The following is a 27,279-nucleotide window of genomic DNA, read 5'->3' as shown; positions in this document are numbered from 1 at the left end:
TTGGGTTCATTTCATTCACTTTAATGCTTCTACATACACAATTTCCTTAATTTTTTTACTTTTACAAAATTGAGAAAATATATATACTCTTCTGAAATATTTCACATCAATCAAACCTGTTATTATCATTTCTAAATACTGCAATATTCTAGGGATATACCATAATTTAACAAGTTTCCTATTACAAATATTTACATTTCCTACTATATTACAGGACAAATTCTTAAAAATTGCTGGTCATTGAACATGTACATTCTTCAGGCTCTGATGAGTCTTACCAAATTGTCCTCCAAAAGGAATACAGCATTTATTGTCCCATCAGCATGGAGACTAGCATGTCTAGGGATAGGAGCTGACCACAGGAGAGATTCTCACTAAGACAATATTCATTTAGTTTATATTTATTGTGTGTCCATTTTTTGCATGACACTGTGACAGGTGCTGTGGATACAGTGGTGAATAAAGCTCTCACCCCTCTTTGACTTCTTCCGTCTCCCCAGGTGGCAGGTCTGGGCAGAGGCACTGTAGCCTAGTAACCAGTCGGGGTGCTACACACAGTGCTGTAGCACGTGTCTGGCATCCACAAGCCCTGGGCTCCATCCCCAGCAACACACACCCAGAATTCTCTGCATATTCTGCTGGGGTGTGGCTCAGTGGCACAGTGCTTACCTGACAAGTGCTGCATGAACCACTCAGCCCTGAGGACACAGTGGAGCCATGCTCCGCACTGACGGCCCACGTTTAGCCACTTTCTTCCCCTGTTCAGGTGGCCCAGATGCCCTGTTGCAGGGTTCTGCTAAGGGGCAGCCCACACAAGGCACTCGGAGACTAGAAGGCAGGAGGAGGCAGAAGCCCTTATATAGCATAGAGACACATGTTCCTACAGAGGCACATGTTGGCGAAGGGACATGTGCACAGGCTGCCGTGAGGGCAGCAGCAGTGGACAGCCAGGGGTTCATGGAGCTGCTGGGAGGCAAAGGGGGCATCAGTGTCCCATGCAGGGGCTACAACAGCTACCTGTATAGTCTCAAACTCTGGATAATCCAACGCCCCCCCCCCCACGCTGGCTCCTTCATCCCATTTAACAACCTCTATAACCTAAAGCCCAACAAATTCTCTGTTTTGCTTTCCTGAATGACAGAAAAGCCTGCCATTAAAATTACCCTTGAAAACCCAGCAGGAGTTGTCCTGAGGCTTCCGACAAGCCTCAGAGCCAGGCTTTCAATCAACGACAGAAGAAACTGCTGCTCCTCTTTTTGTTCAGCTGGATACCACATGAACGCAGTATCCAGCTTTCAGAAGACAGCTATATGAGGAGTACCATTCACAGACACTAGAGTCTAGGCAGACGGGGTGTGCAAGCAGTGACACACACCAGCTGGAGGAAGAGAAGATCCACACATCCACCTCTCGCCTTTCTGCACCAGGAACGAACTGCACCTGAGCCCTGGAGGAACAGAGTGCAGAGTGGCATGTGTCTCGGTGCCGAGTGTGCCGTGCACCCACACAACCAGCACCACGGGTGAGCCCTCCCCTCTACTGCTCTGCAGCCCCATGGGCGTGCTCCTCTCCACATAACAGCACTTTCATAGGAATGTTAGTAAGTTTCTCATGCTCCACAATAGATGCCATCACCTGCTCCGGCCATTGTAAACATCACTGCCGAAAAGAACTTTACTAAGTGCTATAGTTTGGATGCCAAATGTCCCTCAAAGGTGCACGGGTTTCTGGCCCACATCCTGGTCCTGGACGGACTATAATTTTTGAGTTTCCCTCCGTGTGAGGTAAGCTGGCTGAGAAATATAGCGAAAAACCACCCAGCACAGAAAATAATTTTCAAAGAGCGAGGGCGGGATGGCTCTGCAACCTCAGGGGTCCTGCCTCCACAGTGGGAGGAGAGAGAGAAGAGCCCACTTTTGCTTTATTTATACAAGGGGGCTGCAAAGGATTTCAATGGAATGTTCTTTTGCCAAATAAGGTAGGAGGGGGGCTGTCCAAGCCCAATGGGTAATGCCCAAGCCCGGAGCTAAAGAGCAGCCTCTCTAGCCCAGTGAAGACCGAGCTTACCACATGCTTTGTGTAATCCATTAAGTGGGAGAAGCCTCAAAATGACTTTTAATGCCAAACCAAAATCTCCTTGGCTTCAAGGCCGAGTAGAGGCTATTCAGATAGCTCAGCGATGGCCCCCCATACGTGCTAAAAGCTTGGTTCCTGGAGTGCTGTTGCCAGGAAGTGGCAGGACCTTTAAGATGAGGGGCCTGGTGCAAGGTCTCCAGGGTGAGGCCTCCCCCGACCCCTCCTCCTCTTTTGCTTCCTGGCCACGAGGTGACCAGTTCTGCTCTGCCGTGCACTCCAGCCATGCTGTGCTGCCTCACCACAGACCAAGGCAACAGGACCAACTGATAATGGAGTGGAGCCTCCAAAACTGTTGAGCCAGAACAGACCTTTTCTCTTTACAAGCCGACTGTCTCAGATATTTTGTTAGAGTAATGGAAAGCTAACATGTTAACATGTGTACAAATTAAGACAAACTAACAAAAAAGGAAAAGAAATGGTAACCTCTGCTTAACTTTGTTCTTCTGTGTCTTCTCCTTCACTATCATCTTCAGAATGAAAGATATCTCTAAATAGGAAAACCTGCTTGGGTGCTGTGGGAGTCTGGATTCTGGTCCCTTTTCTCGCCATCTTCTTTTTTAACTTTTCTTTAAGCACAGGTAGACTAGTCTTGTAAAGGTAGTCGATGATCTCTGCAGAACACAAATTTAACCTTGAAATTATTCACCTGCACAAAACCTCTTACATCAAAGAACATAGGATACAATAATGCACCGATCTTATCACCACAGGTTACTCACTTTCTCTCGCCCAGACCTTGAACAAACCCTATGAGTTAGGCCCTATTTTTAACCCAGTTTCCCAGTGAGAAAACTGAGGCAGAAAGAGCAGCTTGCCCAAGGCCATGGAGCTAATGGGGGTGCAACCTGGGAAGTGGCGTAAGCTAAATGCAGAGCAGCGCCTCAGCACACGTTCCAGAGTCCAAGGTCACCCCAACTGTGGCTCCAGGCAGAGCACCACTGCTGGGAAGGCTATAGCACACCTCCCTGGAGCATGTTATAGGGAAACCCAGATTGTGCACTCTGTACAGAGAATCTGTTTCTAACTAGTGCCCCACAGAGTCCCGATGGATCTGAGTGTGGGAGCCACACAGCTAAACTCCCTATGGAATCAGGCACCTTCCATTCTTTCTAGAACAGCATGTCGTGTGGTGTGAGTACATGGGGAAGTGTGTGGGCTATGCTGTCTGCACACGTACACACGTGCCATGTGCACATGTGTGCACAAGTGTGTGTGACAGAAGCACCAGCAGGACACAGTTACTGAGTGGTCACCAAGTACCAAGCACCATGATAACCACATAACATGGTGCATCCCCTCACTTGGTCCTTTTGAAACTCCTGCTAGATGAGGATATGATTGCCAATATTCACCATTTTACACCTGGTGAAGCTGAGGTTCCAGCAATCACGTCACCTGCCCACATGACTGGCTCTGAGCCACCCATGTTCAAAGTACTGACCTGGAAACGTCTTTCTCTGCCAAAAGGGAACACAGGCTGCCTTCAGCTTATAAAACTTAGTTTGAACATAAGATGGAGGCACATCGCTTTAGAAAGAAAAAGATGAAAATGTCAGTTAAAAATTACCATTTCAATACTTGTGTAGTAAGCACATTTATTCAGGTGGGGGCTATAGACACACCTAGTTTTCTTATCTTGAACCTGAAATCATCACATGCATAAATGTGTGATAGAAATGAGACATATAGGGCTGGGGATGTGGCTCAAGCGGTAGCGCGCACGCCTGGCATGCGTGTGGCCTGGGTTCGATCCTCAGCACCACATACAAAAACAAAGATGTTGTGTCCATCGAAAACTTTAAAAAATAAAAAAAATTAAAAAAAAAAAGAAATGAGCATATAGAGTCATCTGCTGTGCACGAGGCAGCAGCCAAGCTTAGTCTCCCCAAAATTATAAGAGCAGGATAACTCAAAACGAGGAAACCCAATAAAGCCAGTGATTTCAGCAACACGGCAAACCAGCCAACGCCAGGGCAGTTGTAAGCACTGGAAAAACCTTTTTTTAAAAATATTTATTTTTTTAGTTATAGGTGAACACAATGTCTTTATTTTACTTTATGTGGTGCTGAGGATGGAACCCAGTGCCCCAGGCACGCTAGGCGAGTGCTCTACCTCTGAGCCACAACCCCAGCCCTGGAAAAACCTTTTTGTAGTCTCAGAGTGTCATCAGCAAGGAAATAAGAAGCTACAAATTAGAAAAGAAGGTTGAAAAAAACAGTAACAGTGAGAGCAAAGAAAACCGGGAACCAAAATCAGATGGTCCTGTTGAAAATGCCAGCGAGGACGAGGCCCCGTCAAGCAGTCGGCGAGAGAGAGCCAATAAACACAGTGGGTCCCACTGCACTCAGGTGATACAAGACCCAAGGCAAGGGAGACCTGGACCCCAGACAGCTATCGGTGTCAACCTGAAGCAAATAAGTTATCCCAGTAATAGGAGAAATGACACATGACGCTGGAGGCAACAGAGAAACAAAGAGATGAGGAGGAGGAAATATCTGGTGTGAGGAGTGTGGGATGATATCTGCGGTTCCTTCAGAGCCAAGGAGGAAGATGAAGACCGGGAAGAGGACGAGGCAGAAAAAACCCTAAAGGGAACTTTGATCATTTGTATGGTCACCGAGAACATGGTGAAACGACAGGTCAGCCATTTCAAAGTGAAACTGACACCAGTGTAACGCATTACGACGACAGCAGTGGGTGTACAGGTGTCTCCTGGTGGAGAAGCACTGCCTAAGGAGTGTACTGAGTGTCAAGCTGCATGTTACTTCACTAGAGAAAACTTGGAGAAAATGGATGAGCAAGCTTCCTGACTGCCTGACTTCACATCAGGCTCTCACCACAGACCTTAATCCCATTTTAGAGGCCCTGAAGGACAGCACAGAAGTAGAAGTGGATGAAAAAGTGAGGAAAAAGAAAGAGCCAGAAAAATGGCCAGCTCTGGGCCCTCCTCCCAGAAGCACGCCACAGACAGGCTTCTCTTGGCTGGTGGACTGTCCCCAGTTCCTGCCAGGCCAAGCCTTTTGCTCAGGTGCAGTCAGGGTGACCATCTACTGAGGCACGACAGTGAAGAGCTCACAGAGCCAGGACGGTGGCTGGCTTTCCAGAAGCTACCTGCCTTTTCTGTGTGACTGGACTTAGGCCACATGGCTACTTTTATTTGAGAGGGAGGCTAATCATCATCACTGTGGAAATACTGCAAGGTGCTGTCTTTTGTTTCCAGACGTATTTCCAGGTACTTGTGCCCAGGTCAATCGAGCAGAGAGCGAGGACTGTGGGCACTTCCCAGCTTGCTGACCTGGGCTCCTGTTGACCCTGCCTTTGTTGTGGCAACACTACATGACTCACACGTCATCATGTTTCCCCTGGACAGTGAGATTCATTGATGTGGACATTTCAGGGGTAAGAAATTGAAGAAATAAACAAGGATATTTTCCCATTACTCTTCAAAATGTGTTTTCGATACACCAGTATAAATCCTGCCTGTCAAAAAGCATTAATGCGGGGACTGGGGATGTGGCTCAAGTGGTAGCGCGCTCGCCTGGCATGCGTGCGGCCCGGGTTCGATCCTCAGCACCACATACAAACAAAGATGTTGTGTCCACCGAAAAATAAATAAATAAATATTTAAAAAAAAAAAAAAGCATTAATGGACGATTTCACAGAAATTTTTTTTCTCCTATCTCTTTGTCAGCCCTGTGCTTCTATTCCAGCAAGCAACTTGGGCAAGTGTTTTAAAAGCTGAACAAATGTGACACTGTTTGCTTGCTTGTTTTTTGAAGATAAAATGGCTGATTGTAAAAGTTACATTTATTTATTGTATAAACTTGGGCCCAAGATGACACTTTTAAAAAATCTTGTTTTTAGATATACATGAATACGATCTCTCTATTTTGTTTATTTATTTTATGTGGTGCTAAGGATCGAACCCAGTGCCTCACATGTGTGAGACAAGCACTCTGCCACTGAGTCACAACCCCAGGCCCCTAAGATGACATTTTTAACCAGCTTATGAACAATCTTGTTAAGTTGGAAAATATACAAAATACTTTTTCTACAGGATAATTTACGACAGACAAGTTGGTGATGCCTGTCCATTAACTTTTTATGCATCATTAATAAAATTACAATAAAAAAGAAAGAAAGAAATGAGACACATATGAAGTTATTGCTCATTTGGACCAAAAACAACAAAGCAGCTAGGTGCAGCTCAGGCACAGAGCGCATGCTTAGTGTGTGGAAGGCCCTGGGTTCAATCGGCAGCACCAAACAGTAGCAGCTCTTCGGGACAGCTCTGCTCAGCTGAAGGAGGAAGTCACCAGTGGAGACGCGGTGTGGCAGCTAACCCATGTGGAGCTTGCCTGGGGCTGGCTGCCAATGGCCTCACACAGCACCAACAATCCTCGAAATACTCTGGGCTGGAGCTGCTCCTCTCCCTCTTCTCCCTCTCACTTTGGAGGTGAGGAAATTGAGGCACAGCTAACAAAGGCGGGTGCTAGGACTTGTGCTGAGTAGTCTACTCCAGATCTACACCCTGGTCACCACCCTTCAGACAGGTACATTTGTCACAATTCCAAGGTGGATATATATTTTTTTTATGTGCAGAACTAAACAAACAAACAAACAAAGCCTACGGTGTTTTGATTTTCAATTTACAATATATTTCAACTAATAATAAGCAGGACAGAAACAACCAAATCTAATATTGTTTTTAAAGTAAAAATCACTTAACTAAACTATCTGGATTTTTTTTTTTTTTTTTTTGTACTGGGGATTGAACCCATTGGATCACACCTCCAGCCTTTTTAATATTTTAAGACAGGGTCTTGCTAAGTTACTCTCTCACTAATTTGCTGAGACTGGCTTTTAACTCTTGATCCTCCTGACTCAGCCTCCTGAGCCATGGGATGATAGGCGTGTGCACCACGCCCAAAAAGGAAGAAAAATTTAAAAGGAGCCAAGCACCCATCTTAAAAAGTGGAAAAACAAAGCAAAATATTGACTCAAAGAGAGCTGGGAAGTTTTAAGAGACTTTGAGCACATTCCATTTACCTTTAGTGTCTTCAGTGGGGGTGGAGGTGGGACGGTTGATCAGATTTACTAATCCACAGTACACAGAGTTCTTTTTTTGGGGTGTGGTGTTGGGGATTAAACCCAGGGCTTGTGCACGTGAGGCAAGCACTTTACCAACTGAGCTATATCCCAAGCCCCAAAGTTCCTGAATACACATGTTTATGTAACATGCACGTACCCACCAATGTTCCACGCAGTTTGTCACCAAGAATATATCTTGGAGCTCTCTACTGCCACCTAAAGGCTTTCTCATTCTCTCCTGAGCTACAGTATCTCACCACACCAGAGCCATCTATCTACCCACCCAGGACACTATCAGTGGGCAGTCAGGCTGTTCTAGAAAAACACTATACATTACATTGTTCTGCACAGAAGTCATTTCAATTTTGTGTGAATTTATTCTGTAGAATATATTTCTAGAAATGGAATTACTCAATTCCAAATAGATTCACTCAAAAGGAAAAATTAGAATTTTCAATGGCACTGAGGCCATAGAGCACATCAAATCTGCCACATATTAACAATGTCCAGAGGGGGAAACACGGAGGCTTAGCAAGGATGGCTTCAGCTACTGAAGGGGGTGACAGACGCAAAGGGCCATTTGTTTTGTATTTGTCTAAACTTTCTCTGACAAAAAGTTCCGGGGGGTGAAAAAAAAACTACAATGCTGGTAAAATAGTACATAGAGGAAAACATATGGCTTTGAATTACAGCAGAAAAAAAAGAAAAATTTAAAAGAAGCCAAGCACCCATCTTAAAAAGTGGAAAAACAAAGCAAAATATTAACTCAAAGAGAGCTGAAGGAAAAATACAATAAAGAGCAGAGCAGACCCCAAAACAACCAGCAGAGGGTGGGCAGCTCAGAGCTGGTTCTTTGAAAAGACAACCTCTATGACTCTTGTTCAGGGAGAGGAAAAATCGGAACAGTGCTCCTGTTCTGTAGCAGGCACCTAGGGTAGGATGCCCAGGAGGGGCACGGGTGTGGGCTTCCGTGGGGCTGGGGCCACCCTTCACTGTTTCCCCTCCCAGCAGCCTCTCCAGTTCTGGACCGTGTAACCTACTTCCTATTCTTTAAAATATTATAAATCTCACACAATAAACCCAAGTCCTTCTTCCTTTTGGGTGTGGGTGTAATATTCAATTCTGTATTTGCATTCTCATATGCCTCTAAAAAAATCCTAACTAGAACACAGTCCCAGAACCACATTAACTCACCAGAGCAAGAGCAATGGCAGGACATTATAACCATCGGGGAGCTTGGAAAACAGAGGACACCCAGGCTCCACCCCAGACCAACACTCCTGGACTGCCTGGCTATGGCATCAACATTCCCAAAAAGCTCCCCAATGAGCTCAATGTGCAAGCTGGGCTGAGAACCCAAGTCAGGGCGCCACGAGGGTCACAAAGCTCCAGACTAGGCACACAGGGAGAACCGTAACCACTGCCATGTCTGCAGACAGTGCCATGTCGTCATGGCACTCATGACACTCATATGTCTCAGTAACCTGGGATGCAGGGCAGCCTGGCTCAACCGCTGCCGTCACACACCCTGGCCATCCTTTGTCCCTCTGATGTGCCAGCCACTGCCTGCCTCCCCTGACTTTCACATTGCTCCCCTCTGCCTAGGACACTCTTCTACTCCCATCTGGTTTATGTGTTGCCCTTTGTGACCACCTGGAGAGGTCTTCTAACCATCCTATGTCATGACTCCCTCCCCAGGTCTCTTCTACCCTACTTTATTATTTTGTTAGGACCCAAGCTGTCTGAAACTAGCTTACTTGCTTACAGTCTTTGTTAGAGGAGAGGTGAGCCCTGGAGTCCTAACTCACTCGAGTCTTGTGTGTCTCGTATGCAATACGGGGTCAGGAAGTAAACTCCGTTACTGCCATCACTGCTGTCAGCATAGTTGTTGAGGGTTTTTAGGTCAATTCCTTAGTATACAAAAATATCTCTATCAACGGAACAGAAGCTCTGCCAGGGAAAGCAGCTGTCTTGTTCAATGCTGCATCTTGAGGCCAGGAAAACGCATGGCACACAGCTGCTCATCCTGGTAGATGAAGAGCGACTGGGCCTTAATTTTCTAGTAAAGAGACTGAAAAGGAGCACACGCCAGAACCTCTTGGTCTCCAAGGCAGAGTGTGCACAATCTGTCTCTGCCGCCTCGCCTGCCATGGTCAGTGGACAGCATGCTGACACTTTCCTAGTTACAACCATATTTTGGGGGGGGGAGGTGGGGTACAACCAGGGATTGAACTCCGGGGACATTCAACCATGGAGTCACATCTCCAACCCAATTTTTGTGTTTTAATAGAGAAAGGCTCTCACTGAGTTACTTAGTGCCTCACTATCGCTGAGGCTAACTTTGAACTCGAGATCCTCCTGCCTCAGCCTCCCGAGCTGCTGGGATTACAGGTGTATGCCACCACGCCCAGTCTACAATCATATTTTTCAATTGAACACTCAACTAAGTGGGCTGGGGTCACAGTATCATGCTCTACCTGAAGTCTAATCTCAGAGCACTTCGGGTATGACGAGCCACAGCCCTCAAGTGCACAAACACACAGAAAACAAAAAACGTCCAATTAATGCTATTTAGTGAAATGAAAGCTTACCTAGCTAACAACTCAGTACCTTTAATTGTCTGCTTCTAAAATTTATTATTTACTCTGAGTTATATCAAATTGGTTATCTTGCAAACCGGATTAATTTTAAGTATCATTTACACATAATTCCATATGCAGCATGAATTTCAGACCCACTCTTTAAATTCTGAGTCATCTCTAGTTTGTAAGTAACTTAGTATTTAACAAATGGTCTTACCCTATGGCACTAGCAAGATCTTCCCAATCTATTTCATTGGCGTCTTCCACATTTATTTCATATAACCTGTAAGAAAGAACAATGAAAATCTCAAGCAAAAATCAGGACAAAGCACATCTTCATGGAACCCCGGGATGTCAATGGCTGGAGGCAGCTGGGGTGTTTGTCCCATCCAAGGCCAGGCCACCAGGCATGTCAGTGACTGAGCATCTGTGCTCAGCACTCACAGCACGACAGCCATGGTGTGAAGACCTTTCTGCATCGTCACTTAGAGTGACCCTTGACATCTGTGATGAGGTCGGGGGACAAGGCCCATTCTAGACTCAAGGAAATGGGATTGACAGGCAGGCCACTTGCTCAAGGCTTCACAACTAACAGGTGTGCCAGCACTGGCCCCGGCCTGCCTGACCTGACCTGCTCGTCTATGCTGTCTGTCTCTCTGGCAAGGGAAGAAAGGTGGCCATGTAACTAGCCAGGCGAGTATCGAGAACCAGGAGGCACCCCAGTGAACCAAGCAGAAGGGCTGACAGGGCGCCCAGAGCCAAGCTCTCCGCTCTTTGCTGTTAGTTGGTCAATACAAGCCCAGGCCACATCTCCTTTGCCCTTGGAACGCTCCTGGGAAGACTCTAAGAGACCAAGCCACAATGCAGAGCAGCAGGGCTCTGTCTGAATTTTCTACTCACATTTCCCAATGGACAGAAATAACTCCCATCCATAGGGAAAGCTCTGAAGACTGAAATAACCAGTGAAGGAGTACACAGAATGCTCCATGAACATGTCTCCACCCGACCCTCCCAAGGACAGCAGGAGGCAGGGAACTTCTCATCTTCAGCCTCATTTAAGGCAAACAAGCAGACTGAATTTGTTCTACCCACAGTACCTGTAGAAAGTGCCAGAGCTTGTACCTAACCCTTAGCAATGACACGGCAATCTCTGCTATGTCAACAGCCACTCTGGCTAGAGAGAAAACCCATTAAAATAGCACCAAGTTCTGTCCCTGTACCTTTCAATAAGGTTGATTTTGGCCTGCAGCGCGTTCACTCCACGATACACAAACCCACCATTAGTCATCCTCTTGGTCAGAATTTCCGTCCTGTGTGAAAAGGAATAAAAACTTCTTTTTTATTTCTAACATTTCGATGACTTTCTAATGTTCAACACATTTACCATCATCAAGAACATACCTATTTGAAGAAAAAAAAAGAAAAAAGTGGGAAGGAATCAGTAAAATGATAGAAAGTTATTGATTTCTTAAATTTGAATGATGGATGGGAAATTCTACAAATTATAAAATTTTCGTAACGAAAGTTTTAAAAAGGGAGGAAAAAAAATAAGCCTATTAACAGGTGCTATGCCTATTAAAGGTGCTGTTTAAACTCAATTCACGGGCTAGGGCTGGGGCTCAGCAGTAGCCACTTGCCTGGCATGTGTGAGGCACTGGGTTTGATTATCAGCACCATGTGTAAATAAATAAAGGTCTAAACAACAACTAAAAAAATAAATAAATAAACTACTCAATTCACCTTTGTTTATACAGCATATGGACACTGTCCTTGTTACCATTCCCAGTGTCTGGAACACCAAGCAGAGCACATTTAGAAAAGTGGTAAGAGAAGTAATGAGCCTTCTAGTGTCAGTAAAGCTCTGAGTGACAGTGCTCACCCAACTAAACACTTAAAAAAAATACTAATCTTGAAGAATGAAATTTGGTACAATCTGATGGACAGACTGTTAGCTCTTCAGATCACATTCTTGATAAAGGAGATGCTAGGCACCCACGTAGGTGACCGACACTGATCTCCCCAACAGCCCGTTGTTCACAGGTTTGAAAAGTATCACCTGAGGCCACTTCAGCGTTACCTGAGGTAGACATATGTTCAGCATGCAAAGTTTCCCATTTTAAAATTACAAACACTTTTGTCTGCCTTAAATGTGTTGATTCTGAAGGGCACCAGCCTTGATCACCCCCCCTGAAATGCTCAGCCATCACCTCCTGCTGCAGCTTGGGCAGAAGGGCTCTGCTCCCTCCGTGTCACATGCCCCCAACACTCTGTTCTCTGGAGTTTCCCTAAGTGTAGTCTCCCATGAAAACCAACAAATATGGGGCTGCAGCTGCAGCCAGATCAGGACTGAGCCTCTGGGTGACTGACCAGGGTGCCACTGGCTCACTGCAGGTGAGAACAGAAAAGCCAGAGAGAGCAAAGCAAAAAAGGCAAAGCCACAATCAATGACCACCATTCTCAGGACTTCTCTTCTAAACCCGAGTTTCCTACCATTAAAAAAAAAAAAAAAAAAAAATGCTCTCTATGGGCTGGGGATGTGGCTCAAGTGGTAGCACACTCGCCTGGCAGGCGTGCGGCCCGGGTTCGATCCTCAGCACCACATACAAACGAAAATGTTGTGTCCGCTGAAAACTAAAAAATAAATATTGAAATTCTCTCTCTCTCTCTCCCTCTCAAAAAAAAAATGCTCTCTAGTTTTATAAACGAAATAAAGTCAGAGTCAAAAATCAGAATTCCATTTCATTATTAAAAAGGCTTAAGTTCTGGGTGAAGAAGCCATTTGTTCCAGCATGGAACACTCCTCAAGCCAGCAGCTTGCACCTATCTTTGAGTCAGAGCAAATCAGGTGCTCATTTAATTCAGATGTTGACACTGGAGCAGTTGGGGCAGTGGGCCGCAGAAGTTCACTTCTGACCTGTGAGTGTGCATGGACGTTCTTAGCAGCCTCGCCTCTCCGCCCTAAACCAGTGAGCAACGCAGGAGAGTCTTGTTGAAGTTTGTATTAGAAGTCGTAAACTTACCACTTACTTTTGCACTGCATCCAATTTCTGGTTTCCACTTTAGCTTCCACTTCCACCCAGGATATGCCCTTGTAGAGTTTTTCCCGGACGATTGACAGGCGACCTTCAGGATTCTCTTGGAGCTGTGAATCCATCTCTTCCATCTCCTGGGGAGACATTTTCTTTAAAATCACCTCTTCAACAGCCTTGATGAGCCTCCGTGTTTCCGTCTTATTCCAAGCACCGTGATTTCTTTCTGTAGACATAAAAGGATGGCCTTGTAGCTGCTAATCTACATGCTTTCAAAAACAACCCGAAACAAGAAAAAGTCAGGCACTTGTCAGAAGATAATGGACGACATCATATTACAAACAAAAAACCATCAAATTGGGGCTGGGGTTGTGACTCAGTGGTAGAGCACTTGCCTAGAATGTGGGAGGCACTGGGTTCGATTCTCAGCACCACATAGTAAATAAATGAAATAAAGGCCTATCAGCAACTAAGTATTAAAAAAAAAAAAATCAAACTACATGCTAATTTTTTTTTAAGTTTTAGTTGTAATTGGACACAATACCTTTATTTATTTATTTTTATGTGGTGCTGAGGATCGAACCCAGGGCCCCCGCACGTGCTAGGCAAGCACTCTACCTGAGGCGCTCTACCGCTGAGCCACAATCCCAGTCCAAATTACATGCCAATTTAAATAAAATTATTAAGCTTTAGTATTTGGCCATGACTCTTTTTCAGAACCAAAGCCAGAAATTATTAAACAGACGTCCCAGGCTGGCCATGTAGCTCAGTGGTATAGAACTTGCAGTGTGCATAAGGCCCTGGGTTCTGCCCCAGTGCTGGAAAAAAAGTCCTTTCTTTAAACAACGATTTCATTCAACTTCAATGAAGTTGTTCTTCCTGTTTCCAAGAGCAACGTCTACTACGCCACACTGTGAGGCTCCCAAGCATGTGTCAGGAAAGAGTCCAACGACTTTCTTGTCATGCACACACCTCCCTCCTCAGCTCCTCCTGTGATATTGGTGGTCACTGTGATGCCCACCCAGCACTTGACAAGAGGTCCCAGAGTCGCCCTAAGGCCATCCTCCTGTGCAGATGTCAAGAAGCATCAGAGGAGCTTATTCCCTGTGGACAGGCAGGTGTCAGAGCATTAGAGTTAGCATCAGACCACAGCCTGCACAGGGCTTCAGTTTGGCCCCCAGAGTATTATCCCCTCCTGCTCCACAATAATAATTTGGATAAATATTTGGAAATAAAGAGATTTCCAAAAGGAGAAAAAAGATACTTAGAATTCACAAAAATTTTTTTTTGGTACCGGGGATTGAACTCAGGGGTACCCAACCACTGAGCCACATCCCCAGCCCTATTTTGTATTTTATTTAGAGACAGAGTCTCACTGAGTTGCTTAGCACCTCACCATTGCTGAGGCTGGCTTTGAACTTGTGATCCTCCTGCCTCAGCCTCCTGAGCTGCTGGGACTACGGGCGTGGCCACCGTGCCTGGCACAAAATATTTTTAAAATTCCAGATTTTTGCTTTTCTTCTTGGAAACTGAAAGGACTGGCTGCATCACACTACTTGAGTGCCAGAACACGGACTCTGTGTTCAATACACCTCACCTGAGGCCCGTTTTCTCAGAGCAATCTGGGACATTTTAACGGGAAGAACGTAATTAAAGGAACTTTCTCTAAATGAAGAGTAAAACTGACAGAAGACACCAGTGCTTTTCCTCCCTGCCAAAAGGCCACCGAGAGCGCGCTTCCCTCCCACAGGCTCCTCCACCTAGCTCCCCATCCAGCCTCCGTGGCAGTTATATTCTCACTAAACTTAGATGTAGTCAAAACCAGTGTAGTAAAGGTAGCACAGGTTCACTGAATGCATAAAAAAGTGAAATGAATGAGCAGAGAAAATGACCCTAAAATAAAGAGTGCTCTCAGAGGCCAGCCAGCAGCAACCTCTGGGGGCTGGCTCAGTTGTGGCTCCTTCACCATGAGGTGAGTCACTTACGACTGCTGATCTGGGAGAACTTCAGGGCAACCGAGAGGCTGCTTCGGGCCACCATGGCTCCAATCTTTTTCCAGTCGTTCCCGTGGAGGGAATGGTATGCCTTCAACTTCTCCGTATCTCCTTGGCTATACCTGAGAGAAGAAGAATGTTCCTAAAAATGGTAATCACTGCAGCATGCTGCCAGCATGGGAAGAGCCAAATGCAGGGCGCCAGGAGCCTGCATCCAGGCCTGACGATCCCCGCTCCCATCCCTGCATCTCAGGATCTCAGCAGAGCAAATAACTTCTTGGTCCATTTTCACCTCCCAGCCTCTGTACCTGTGGTGGAGGCAGTCCGCTGACCCGCTGCCTGAATAGCAGTACAAAGGTGCCCCTCAGAGAGGGCTGCCCTGCTCCCCTCCCCAGCTCTGGTCATGACCTGCAATTACACATCACGGGCTCTCGCTTGCTGGTGTGGCTTCCTCTAGACCATGGCTGCCTGATAGAAATATGTTAGCCTCACAGGGATTCACTTTCATGGAGTATTAATGAAATTAATTGAAGAATACATTCTCTTTAACCCCATGAAGAATGCTATCATTTCATTATGTAATTTATCAAAAAACACTGAGCTGTTTTACATTCTTTCCTTCATATCGGGCCTCCCAAAGCCAGTGTTTCCTTGACTCTTGCAGCACACCATAATTTGGACCCACTAGGTTTCAAGTGTCCAACAGCCACCCGAGGCTGGTGGTCATATTGTGGATGGCCCAGCTCTGGAATGGAAGTTCTACAAGGACAAGGACCCTGCTGGTAATGTCCTCTATGGTATCCACAATGCCTAAGAGACAACAGATATTCAGTAAACATGTAGCCAATAGCTGAACACAAATACGTATCTTTTTAAAGATTTAAAATGCACCAACCCCATGAAAAAACAATTACCAAAAAAAGCACTATAAAATTAAAAATACATTTGAGATTAAAATACCTTAAATATTTTAAGTGAAATAAAGCAATCATTCTAATAAACTAAGATTCCTAACCCTCAGTATGGGTAGAGGAACGCAGGTTATGTTACTGCTTTGGCAAACAAAAGAAGTTCTAGGAAAATACTAATTCCTGATAATAGCAATCCAGAACTCCTTCAGCACAATAACATCCTAAGGCTTTCAGAAACTCATTGTCAATGCAGACCACTGGGACTCTACAGGGACTCTACGCTCTTCATTATTAAGAATAATGGTGGGGCTGGGGTTGCGCCTTGCACGTGAAGGGCCCTGGGTTAGATCCTCAGCGCCACGTAAAAATAAATAAACAAAAATAGAGGGGCTGGGGATGTGGCTCAAGCGGTAGCGCGCTCGCCTGGCATGCGTGCGGCCCGGGTTCGATCCTCAGCACCACATACAAACAAAGATGTTGTGTCCGCCGAGAACTAAAAAGTAAATATTAAAAATTCTCTCTCTCTCTCCCTCCCTCCCTCTCTCACTCTATCTTTAAAAAAAAAAAAATAGAGGTACTATGTCCAACTACAACTAAAAAAAAATAAAAATAAAAAATAAAAAATGAAGAATGGTGTTGGGGCTGGGGTTGTGGCTCAGTGGTACAGTGCTTACCTAGCACGTGTGGAGTGCTGGGCTCAGTCCTCAGTACCATATAAAAATCAAATAAAGGTACTGTGTTCAACTACAACTAAAAAACAAAATATTTAAAAAAAAAAAGAAGAAGAATGGTGTAGCTGGGTGTGGTGATGCACACCTGTAAGCCCAGTGGCTCAGGAGGTTGAGGCAAGAGGATCAGTAGTTCAAAGCCAGCCTCAGCAAAAGCGAAGTACTAAGCAACTCAGTGAGACCCTGTCTCTAAATAAAATACAAGATAGGACTGGGGATGTGGCTTTGTGGTCAAGGGCACCAGAGTTCAATCCCCAGTACACACACACAAAAAGAATAATGGTATAAAACAAAACCTCCTAGTACTTCCCCCTCAAGGTAGTCAGGGTCTTCCTGAGATAAAACAGCAACTTAAAGATGCTTGCAGCAACAGCACAAGGGAACTAGGAGGGATAAGTGTACAACAGGGAAAGAGATGTGCTGACCTTGAACACCTGAGCCTAAATTCTAAACCTAAAGCCTTGGTCTTTGACTTCCTGGTTCCTTTCAGTGAGGAACTCTTCGGTTAAAGAAAGACTCTAAGGTAGTGACGACCCCAACACAAATCATGTGGCACAAACAAACAAATTAACTTCTTAAATCACTTCAATAATAAGAGTATTACTATTCCAAAGTTTATTCTCGTACTTATGCTGCAAGCAAAAACAGGTTACCCTTGCTGCCACCACAGACTTGCCAAAGGCATGCTTTTAAGTGCCATTTAAGACACCGTCTTCAGTGAATTTTCCTAAAGCTCTACTCACACTGTCTAATCTTGGGGTTTGGGAAAAGGGTAGGGTGGGTCTGTGTGTGGAAACTTTCCTCACCCAAAGTTGAGAGTAAGAACCACATTAAGCGCTCTGCATAGAAACCCCAGAATTGCATGTAAATGACCTAATGTTCATTTTTACTTCCACCTTTAAACCCAGAGAATTGTGCTAAAAGGCAGACGGGTGCATCATGTGGGGAGCGCTGAAGTCCACAGGCACTTATGACACAGAGGAGAGCAGGAGTGGCGGTGAGAGAGGAAGGGCGTGTTGAGTGCTAAACCAAACACAAAGGAATGCCGAGATTCAGGCAGAGGTTACAAAAGGATTATTAAAGAGGTGGAAACTTAAAGGACCTTGAAGACAAATTGAAAAATATCCAATCCAGTTTCGCATGTAAAGTTCCTCATGACTTTTGTTTTCCATCTAGTGCTAAGGATATTTTGATTTATAATGTCAGCAAAGAACTTTTTCTCTAGAGAAAAAAGTTCTGGCTTGAATTACAAGACATTTTTCTTACCTGCCTTTGTAATTATTGACGTCAAACATCTTTTTTGCTCGATAGTATACGAGTTTCCAGGGCCGAGCAATGCCCTTACCTACAGTCAGAAGAAACAAGAGTCAGAGGGGTCTGAAAAGGCTGGAGTGAAATAGTCACAACTGTAGCAGGGACCCAGGACAGCCTCCCTCTGTAGCTGCACTAACTATCCTCAGCCCTGTGCTGGTCCCGCAGAGCTGGCCTGGGGAGCAGACGCCTGCCATCATTGCTGCCCTGGAGAGCTTTGCAAACTGGATGCTAAGGCACTGGAGACTCCAGATTCTGGTCTACTCAGTTCATGGAAAAGACCCATAGAAGGCAAAGTATTTTTAACATCATTTGAATTAAAAAGAGAAACACCCTAAGGCAGGGGACACACATCAAGAGTTCTCCATAAGATGAAACTACATTTTTCTTGCTTTCCCTCTCTAGAAGACACCACCCCACCCTCCTTTACTTGGCTCCTTTACTGCATGGCCTCCTAATCTCCCACAGCATCCTGAAGGAGGGCCCCAGCCCCAAGCACACAGCCCACCTCAAGAACTGCAGGAGACCAAGGTGCATGTAGGCATGGGCTTTGTGCAGCACATGCAGAGTAACAAGAATGGGACAAGACACCAAAAGCCACAAATATTGCCAAGTAGGAAAGACCAAAAGTGATCACTTTTTTTTTTTTTGATACCAGAGATTGAACCCAGAGGCACTTTACCACAGAGCCACATCCCCAGCCCTTTTTATTTTGAGACAGGGTCTCACTAAATTGCTTAAGGACTAAGTTGCTGAGGAAGGTCTCAAACTTATGATCCTCCTGCCTCAGCCTCCAGGGTTGTTGGGATTACAGGCATTTGCCACCGTTCCTGGTTTAACTTTATTTTTCACAAAATTCATAAAAGCACTGCAGCTGGGAGACATGGACACATTCCAAATCCCCAAAAGTTCAGACTGGCAGTAAGAATGCTATTCACCACAGCACCAATTAATACGTACTGCAGGCAGGGGATGGGAAAACTGGAGGGTCAGGGTAAGCACTTCTGAACTCACCAATGTGCACCCTAAACGCATGCTTTCTTTTCAATTCAGTAATGGCAGACTTCTCCTCTGGGTATCTGTCTGTGTATAGCAGCTTGTCCGCATTTTCAATTCCTGTCAGAGACAGAAATTCTTGCACATTTTTCTCTATCTGCTTATTTTCCTTTGCAGAAAATTTGCCAAACCTAATAGCAACACCTTAGGATTGAGGAGGGGAAAGGGAGAGAGAGTAGGTTTTGTCAGTAAGAACAAAAGCAAACCCCTGGCTCTTAGAGCACCAGGCCCACCTGTGAGGAGCAGCTGGGCTGGTGCCCTTGCCCTTCATCCCAAACCCCACCTTCAGAACCCCTCCCTTCCTTCAGATTTCCCCCAAGGTCCTCCCTGCTCATCCCAGTCAACTTTCCTACTTCATCAATCTTCTAAAAATAGTTAATATTTATATTAACTATTATGAATAACATATATTAATTAAAAATCCAGATAGCATTAAGTGAAAAGTTTAAAAAAAAGTCCCTTCCCTCCCCACATGGAGGGTGGTGCTCTGCCTAGGCCGGCAGGAAAGTGTCAGAGGTGTCCAATGCATACACTCTGGGGAAGGGCAGCAGACATCACACCCTCTTCCTGTTCACCAAGCAAAGCACTCATTGACTGCTACATAGTATATTTTTCTTTCTTTTCTTCCTTTTTTATGTGCTGGAAATCCAAAGATTGTCTTTTTGTTCTCAAATTTATTCTAAAAATACTTTTCTTTGGTACCAGGGATTGAACCCAGGGGCACTTCACCACTGAGCCATATCCCCACCCTTTATATTTTGAGATAAGGTCTCACTGAATTGCTTCGGGCCTTGCTAAGTTGCTGAGGCTGGCTTTGAAATTGCAATCCTTCTGCCTCAGCCTCCCAAGTCACTGGGATTAAGGTGTGTGTAATTGCACTCAGTCTAAGAATACTTTTTATGAAATACATAACTCAAAAAATTTCAAGATGGGGCTGGGGTTGTGGCTCAGTGGTAGAGCGCTCGCCTCACATGTGAGAGACCCTGGGTTCGATCCTCAGCACCACATATGTCCATGTATAACTAAAAAAAATATTTAAAAAAAATTTTAAGGTAATGTTAATAAAAAGGATTAAAATCAATAAAAAGGACGCTTAGAAACTACTCTATAAATGGTGTGCACATGTAGTTTGTCTATTTCCACATCTCTTCAAACTGATAAACTTGTTTTACTTTCTTCACTGACCAGTGCTATTGGGCCTCCCCTGGTAGACATGCAGGAAATGGTGCTCATTTGCAGAACACAGCCTACACCAAGCACTGAACCAAGGAGAGCAGGTTCTGCCTGCTGGAGTCCATGCCCACCACAACCAGCTCATCCTCAAATCACCATTTTAGGGAAAGAAATTACACTTCATCTCAGTTGACATTAAGCTGCCAATATTTTATTATCTCCCTTGTGTCCTCCACCAGAAGTGGGGCAAGGAGGAAAACGCAGGCCCTTCATTTCGTCATTCCACGGCTCAGAAAACAACACTGGGAGGAGAGAGCCCAAGGGGCTAAAGGATGTTTTTTCTGTGAATCTGTCAACCTGAATCACTCACGACACAGCCCAGGAAAGTCCAACCTCCACTAGGGGCCACAACCTCACCCTGAGCTTTAAATTCTTTAAACCGTCCCAAGTCGTCACGGTACATCCGCTTGATGGTAGTGGCAGCCCTGTCCTTTATGTCAGGAATGAACTCCTGGAGCTGCCTCACGGCGGAATCCAAGTCCACATCTGAGTCACCAGACTCTCTCTGCTCTTCAGATAAACGTCTTGCTGTGGAATCCCCAGGCAATGCCAAGCCATGCTCTTCCTCAACTGCAGGGTTTAACCTAAGAGGGAAACCGGGTTAAACACTGACTATCGCTTGCCCTGACGGCCAGTCAACTGCTTTCCTAAATGACCCTCAGTCTACCAGAGTTCAAGTTAGACAGGACCTTGGAGTTGATTCAGCTCATGATTCTCAACGTAACTTGATGTACATGGATATGTGTCCAAGGTGGCCTAGGAAGTAATGTGAAGCCCTAATTCTACCAAATACTGTTTATACTACTATTTCTCATCTTTTTTTGATTTTAGATATTAACTCTCATCAGTAAAACCCTCTTTTATTTCCACTAAGAATCAGAATTGAAAAAACAATTCTTCCAGACCCTCCCAATGAGCTGAGCTTTATAACACGATGTTACCAAACGGTTAGGTCAGTGTTCCGGGTTGGCATAGTCAGAGTTGTTTTTACTCAGATAGTTAGGGCCTCATTTTCTCCTCTGATTTATTTTCTATATAGGTACTGTAAGTCCTCCCCAAACTCTCTGCAAGGCGCCCCCATCTGCCCTTAGTATGCTCGGTCACATCAGCGACCCTCTCAGACTGGCACCACCGGAGGGAAGGGAGAACAGGTTCCAGAAACTCACAACTGAGGTGAGCTAAGAGCCACACTCCGGCACCACACTCTGGCACACTCCTGCCTCGCAGCAATCAGTGGTCTGGAAACTGATCTGGGTATCAGTTTGGGAAAAGGGTCGGGTGGGTCTGTGTGTGTGGAAACTTTCCTCACACGAGGACAGAGGACACAAGTGGGCCCATGACTCTCATCAACGCCACCTGACATGCCCTCCTCATAACTTTCATGTGGAAATATTTTAAGCCAGAACAGGCGTGAGAAAGTCACTGAGTTCAAAATGGGGAGAAAATCGGTCCTGAGGGACTATGAGATAAAGTGGTCTTTAAAAAACCTCTTTATCTTCATCCATCATATAGCATACTTAAATGGTATTTATATAAATAATGGTTTCACTAAATTAACATGTAGTGACAATATTAAACCAAGATTTTTTTTTTTTTGGCTGTTCTACAGAATGTGAAGTATAGTATATCAAATCCTTCTTCCTTTTTATGGATGCATTTTGGGATCTTAAATATCTTTTCAACTTATAGAATTTCAGGATTCAAAATAGCTCTTACTGAAATCTAGTTTAATTGCTTTCCTTTACACATGAAGATATTAAGCCACCTGCCAAGTGTGCTCAACTAAATATGTGCATTATTCTGCATGTGAAAGCGCCTGTGACACCTGCCACTTACTGCCCTGTGCTAAAGGAAGAGGCCTCACGCACACAGCACAAGGCAGCCACTCTCACCTACCTCTGCGCCTCTGGCACCTGCTTCTCCCCCTGCGCGGCCTGGGCTCTCCCCTCTAGGGGCCGGACTGTCACCCTTTCTTCCATCATGGTGCTTTCGCCCTCCGGTGAACCAGAGCGCGTGTTCCCAGAGTTTTCATCCAGTGCTGAAGAACCACCAGACTCCACAGGGCTTTCCGTGGAGACGTGCCTCCTCCTCTTGGCCTTCTTCACAGCACTGGACCTTCTCACCCTCCTTAGTGTGTCACTGCCTTCTCCAGCCTCTGCTTCAATGGCCACCTGAGGTTCTTTGGGGGGATGGTGAGCTAGATCCCCAGGCCCCGCTGAGGCCTCCCATTCCTGCACGCTGGACCTTTTCCTTTTTTTTTTCTTAGACTTCTTTTTACCAGTGGACACTGGTGGTTCTGAGATTTCCCCTTCAAGGCTCAGAGAAAACAAGGGTGGCTGAGCCGGTGACTCCAGCTGGGGCAGGACATTGCCCCCTCGAGGGTCCTCGGGTGCTGCGACTCCCCCCGGCTGGCTCCGACTCTTTCTCCCCCTGGCTCCGCTCCACGGCTCCTCTGGCCCACCTTTAGGAGACTCAGTGGCCGCGTGCTCACCCACCACACACCCTTCTGCTGAGTTTTGCTCTCTGCTGATATCTACGTAGACGACATCCACGTCTCTCCCCAAGTTCTTGGGCGTGTTCTCAATGTTTTCTTTATCCACGAGGACATAAGCAACCCCTGTTTCCCGGTCTACCCCCAGAGCACTCTTTCTCCTCTTTTTCTTCTTCTTGTTTGTAGAAGTAGCCTTTTCAGTCTGATCACAGATTTCTGGTTTGTTCAAAGGAGAAGAAATTAGAAGCTGGAAATCTTTTTTCTTCTTACTCTTAGTTATTTGAAGCTGGTCACCTTCCAGAGGGGAGATTCTGAAACTTTCATGGGTATGTTTCTGGGGTCTTTCCTTATATGCAAAGTACTTTTTGTTCTTCTTGTCAAAAACTGGAGTATAATTCTCAAATCTGTTTGACTCTCCTTCCATTTTATTCCTACAGGGAAATGTGACAACAACTTTTATTTAATTTTTAAATGTATTTGCATTTTATTTTATTTTATTTTATTCTGGTACTGGGGATTTAACCCAGGGGTACTTTACTGCTAAGCTACATCCCCAGCTTTTTTTTTAAATTTTGATACAGGGTTTTACTAAGTTGCTTAGGGTCTTGTTAAGTTGTGGAGGCTGGCTTGAACTTGTGATCCTCTTGCCTCAGCCTCAGAGTCACTGGGATTACAGGTGATTACCCTGTAATCAGGATTACCCTGCCCAGCAATTTTTTGGATTTTAAACATTAGCGTGGGTGGGGAGATCTGGCAAAATGAAACTATATGACAAACAAGAAGCCTGGAAACATAATTGTAAATTATATATATTATTAAAAATGCAGAGGAGGCTTACTGCAACCAACTGTCCAGTCCCATTGCCTTTATGATGTAAAGGACAACACTCTGCACACTCAGGTCCCTGCCCCTCATAGTCTCATCTCCGACCTGTCCAGCTGTGCTCCTGCCACATATGCCTTGTTATGGTCCTTTAAATATGCCCTTGGGTCTCCTGGGTGACCTCTGCTGACTCCCACCCTCTGGCCTCCTGCCATCCCTCACAGCACAGCTTTAAGGTCACTTCTTCAACAAAGTTTTTGTTGCCCCCTGGGGCTTGGCCCACTCACCAAATGGTATCTTTCACAAAAAAAAAAAACTATACTTCTCTTTGGTAGCATTTAGCCTAGTTGTAATTTTAGTGTCCAACAAAGAGTAAAAATCCTGCAATGTGCTGGAATAAATTTGCATAAGGCTGTAAGGGTAATACAAATACATAAAGCACACACATTTTAGAATTTAAATATAGTAAGAAACTTATCTTACCAAAGAGAATGGTTAAAAAATAAAAATTTGTAAATGTCACATACTTCTTGCTCTATATTGGTTCTGATTTCACAATTTTGGATTTTATTTGTTTATGACTAGGTAATTCATTTATGTGGTTCATAAATCAAAAGAATCTCCTTGCATTTCCCCTCCTGAGCACCCAAGTATTCTGATCTGCAGCTGCTGCTGTCACTAAACGACAGACCCTCATGGCCTCAAGCCTGAAGGCTGTGTTTTCTGCAGAAGGCACGTAATTTATCTTGGGGAATAAATGGCAGCTGAGAGAACAGGGCTGCTGAAAGAAAAGGATATGAAAGAACATCTTACACTTCAAGGCAAGTCCCTTGGCCCCTGGACCTTATCTCCCATGCAAGCACTGTTGTGGTGTGAACTGATAAATACAATCAATAAGAGTAAGTTGTAGGTTATAGATTAGTAAAGAATATAGATTATAAGATTTTGATAAGTGAGATAATTATAAAGCAAGAACTGTCATAGGCAGGCTTAAGACTCCATTTTGCCACCTTCTAAAAAAAAAAACTATTATAAGAGCTATTTCTGAGAAACTGAAGTGAAAACTGTTTTCTTATAAAAATTGTCTTTCTATACTTTGTACCCCACAAATTGTACCCTACTCAGGATGCAGCAGTGGTCGTGGTGCGCTACATCCTGGATTTGAATGCCCTTGTGGGTCTACATGACTTTGAAGTAGATTCTCGCCCTGCCAACTCCCGCCCAAATTCAGGATGTGACTGTCTAGCACTTGCTTGAACCCAGGACTGTGGTCAACTGAACTGCAAAACTAATGCTTTTTTTTTAGCTTCTGTTTATCCACTTGCTTGCTGACTGGAAAACTCCAGTCCTGCCTACAGCCCATAGGTCCCACTTATTAGTGTTTAATTTCTGTAACTGGCTAGCTTACATGGCGATAAGCAAGTCACTGAGTTGTGGTTTTTGTCCTTATATTCTTCTTGGATGGACCAGAAAGCTGCTGTCCTATCACAGAACTTTTTTAGTCTCTATACTGGGTTATAGTCCCTGGCCAGGTAAATAAAGATCTCTTTTGGTTTGAATTCGGACTTAAGCGTGCTTTCTGAAGCGGCTCCTCCCCTAACAGCCCCTAGAGGTCTGGTGGCCTCCTCCCAGTTGTCAAGCAAGCTGGGAACCACCCTCCAGAAAGACAAGGGGTGTATGACCTCTCTGAGGACTCAGCTATAGCAAAAATGAGTACTGTGTTGACTCCCTACTCAGATAGGGTCTAGCAGGTTTTGTCTTATGCACCTGTATAGCCCCAGCATCTAGCAGAGTACCTGGCTCTTAGGAGGAGCTCAATGAATGTCTTTTTTTTTTTTTTTTTTGGTACGGAAAATTGAACCCTGGGGGCCTTAACTACTGAGCCTTTTAAATTTTTACTTAGAGACAAGTCTCATTAAGTTGCTTAGGGCCTAAGTTGCTGAGGCTGGCTTTGAACTCCTCAGCCTCCTGAGCCACCAGCCACCATGCCCACCTGGCTCAATGAATGTCTTCTTGAATAAATCAGTGCCTTCTCTTTGGCTGCCCTTAACCTGCTCAGAATGGCTGAAGGAAAAAAACCTCACAACTAGACAGAAGGGAACTGCTGCAAATAGTTGGTTCCTGACTACAGATGGGACTTGAACACTGCCCAGAAATCCAACTCTGTTTCTCTACATCTATGTGCCCTAGAGGGTAGCTAGAAGCCACATGAGGCTTCTGAGCTCTTGAAATGTGGCCAGGCCAAACTGCACTTATTGTAAAATATATGTTGCATTTCAAGATTCAGAACAAGAAGGTAAAATATCTCATTAATAATTTTTATATGCTGACTTAATGTTGAGATCAGAGTTTGGGTATTGGGTTAGGTGAAATACACTCCTAATTCTACTTGTTGCTTTGATAACTTTTAATGTGTTTACTAGCAAATTGTCAACGACATACATGGCTTGTATTGTACTACTTTGGATAGCCTTGCTCCAGGCACTTCATTCACTTTTTTTTTTTTTAATTTTTTTTAGTTGTAGATGGACACAATACCTTTATTTTGTTGTTGTTGTTGTTGTTTAAGTTTTATGTGGTGCCAGGGGATTGAATCCAGTGCCTCACCCATGCTAGGCAAGCACTCTACCCCTGATCCACAATCCCAGCCCCTCTTTACACTGTTCTTGAAATATTTCAAAGTTCCTTCACTTCAACAAAGTTCTAAATGCCATTCTTCTCTCTCACTTGCAGCAGACAAACTTGCCTCCAACTTCACACTCATACAATTTAGAAAAGAAATACTTCACCTTCCAAACCCAACATCCCTGCTTCATCCTCTCCCCTTCTCTTGCTGCAACAAAGCATCCCTTCTCCTGACAAAGGCCATTTCCAGCCATGTGTGTGCTGGATCCCAACCCTCTTCTGCCTTCTCAGAATCATAATCTTGCCCTTGAACACACCCACTACAGGAAGGAGATGCCTGCTGAGGATATGGAAAGTGAATACCTCCCAATCAACAAGTGAATCCTAATGTGCCATCAGGAAGCCCTGGGACCCCCTACCAGAGCACCTGAAACGTAAATCTTGACAAGTCCCTTTAAAACCTCCCTGTCCCCCTGGATCTGGAGAGTCACAACCTTTGGGACAGGAGTCCCAGGTGTTTCTCCTTTGCTAGCAAAGCAATAAACCTTCTTTTTCCTTTTTCTCAAAACCGTGTCCTCATTATTAAATTGCCACTGATTGGCATTGGGGACAGGGATCAAGCTCTCAGTTACAAGGATGACCTTTCAAATATATAGTCATTACCTGCTAAAAACTTTTTACGGCTCCGGGACCACAAGGCTCTAGGATTGGTCCTGATCCGCCCGGTCGGCCCAGCTCTCCACCTCTCACCTGGGCTGGGTGTCGGACGCCGCCGTCCCTCAGTTCCCACAACACACCACGCTCCGACTCCTCCCGGGCCCAGCAAAGACCGCTCTTCCTCCGCGCCGCCCTCCTCCCTTCAACTGGGCCAGGCACGGAGGCCCTTTTCTCCAGCGTCCCGGGCCCCTGGGTGCACCCGGCTTCCCCGCGCACAACCCGCGGCCCTCAGGCTCCCCCGGGCTCGAAACTCATCCGACCGACGGGGCCAACGGCTCCCCCCGCGAGCACGCGCCATTCGCGGTCCCCCGCCACCTCCGGGCGGCGAGGTGAGGCGGACTTCGGGCCTCCTCCCACGCCGTCCGCCTCAGTTCCGGGTGGCGAGGCCAGAAGTAAGCGACGCCGGCCGCCCTGCGCCCCCGCGCGTCCCAGGATAACGGGGTCATCACGGTCGCCAGCCGCGCTCGGCCACCAGGACCCCGCCAACTCCCAAGCCTTCCAACCTACCCCGCAGGACCGTCGCAGCCAGCCTTCTGACCCGGAAGTGCTGCCG

At 45.5% G+C, this 27,279-nt stretch overlaps 1 protein-coding gene, 1 non-coding gene and 1 pseudogene across 4 annotated transcripts; 2 read left to right on the top strand and 1 right to left on the bottom strand.

Moving 5' to 3' along the window:
• Positions 1-27,279, bottom strand: Ttf1 (transcription termination factor 1). Of its 3 annotated transcripts, none has more exons than XM_015497405.2 (12): positions 27,234-27,279; positions 21,968-22,993; positions 20,429-20,655; positions 18,797-18,982; positions 17,738-17,816; positions 14,824-14,954; positions 12,830-13,064; positions 11,030-11,119; positions 10,027-10,092; positions 3,578-3,663; positions 2,560-2,747; positions 1-1,447 (listed from the first exon to the last, which is right to left on the bottom strand). In XM_015497405.2, the coding sequence occupies exons 2-11, from the start codon at positions 22,984-22,986 to the stop codon at positions 2,566-2,568; spliced, it is 2,301 nt and encodes a 766-aa protein (XP_015352891.1). In that variant the 5' UTR covers positions 22,987-22,993; positions 27,234-27,279; the 3' UTR covers positions 1-1,447; positions 2,560-2,565. The 3 variants fall into 3 exon arrangements, with proteins under 3 accessions (XP_015352891.1, XP_015352892.1, XP_048668791.1); XM_015497406.2 differs by lacking the exon at positions 27,234-27,279 and adding an exon at positions 26,673-27,227; XM_048812834.1 differs by lacking the exons at positions 1-1,447; positions 2,560-2,747; positions 3,578-3,663; positions 10,027-10,092; positions 27,234-27,279 and adding an exon at positions 26,673-27,227 and having other exon boundaries at positions 11,051-11,119; positions 12,837-13,064.
• On the top strand, positions 4,440-5,190 carry LOC107152153 (annotated as a pseudogene).
• Positions 19,774-19,846, top strand: Trnav-cac. The gene has a single exon. It is a non-coding gene; the product is annotated as a tRNA-Val (tRNA).

The sequence above is a fragment of the Marmota marmota genome, unplaced genomic scaffold (genome assembly GCF_001458135.2).
Source record: "Marmota marmota marmota unplaced genomic scaffold, marMar, whole genome shotgun sequence".
In the NCBI taxonomy this organism is placed as follows: Eukaryota; Metazoa; Chordata; class Mammalia; order Rodentia; family Sciuridae; genus Marmota; species Marmota marmota.
The sequence above is the reverse complement of the archived record's forward strand: the minus strand, read 5'-3'. Positions and strand labels throughout refer to the sequence as shown.

Coding starts and splice junctions, on each gene's coding strand:
- Ttf1 (XM_015497405.2), bottom strand. CDS start 22,986: ATGGAAGGAGAGTCAAACAGATTTGAGAATTATACTCCAGTTTTTGAC. Junction 20,656..21,967: donor CAGGTGCCAGAGGCGCAGAG/GTAGGTGAGAGT, acceptor TTTCCCTCTTAG/GTTAAACCCTGCAGTTGAGG. Junction 2,748..3,577: donor GCAGAGAAAGACGTTTCCAG/GTCAGTACTTTG, acceptor TGTGTTCTGCAG/AGATCATCGACTACCTTTAC.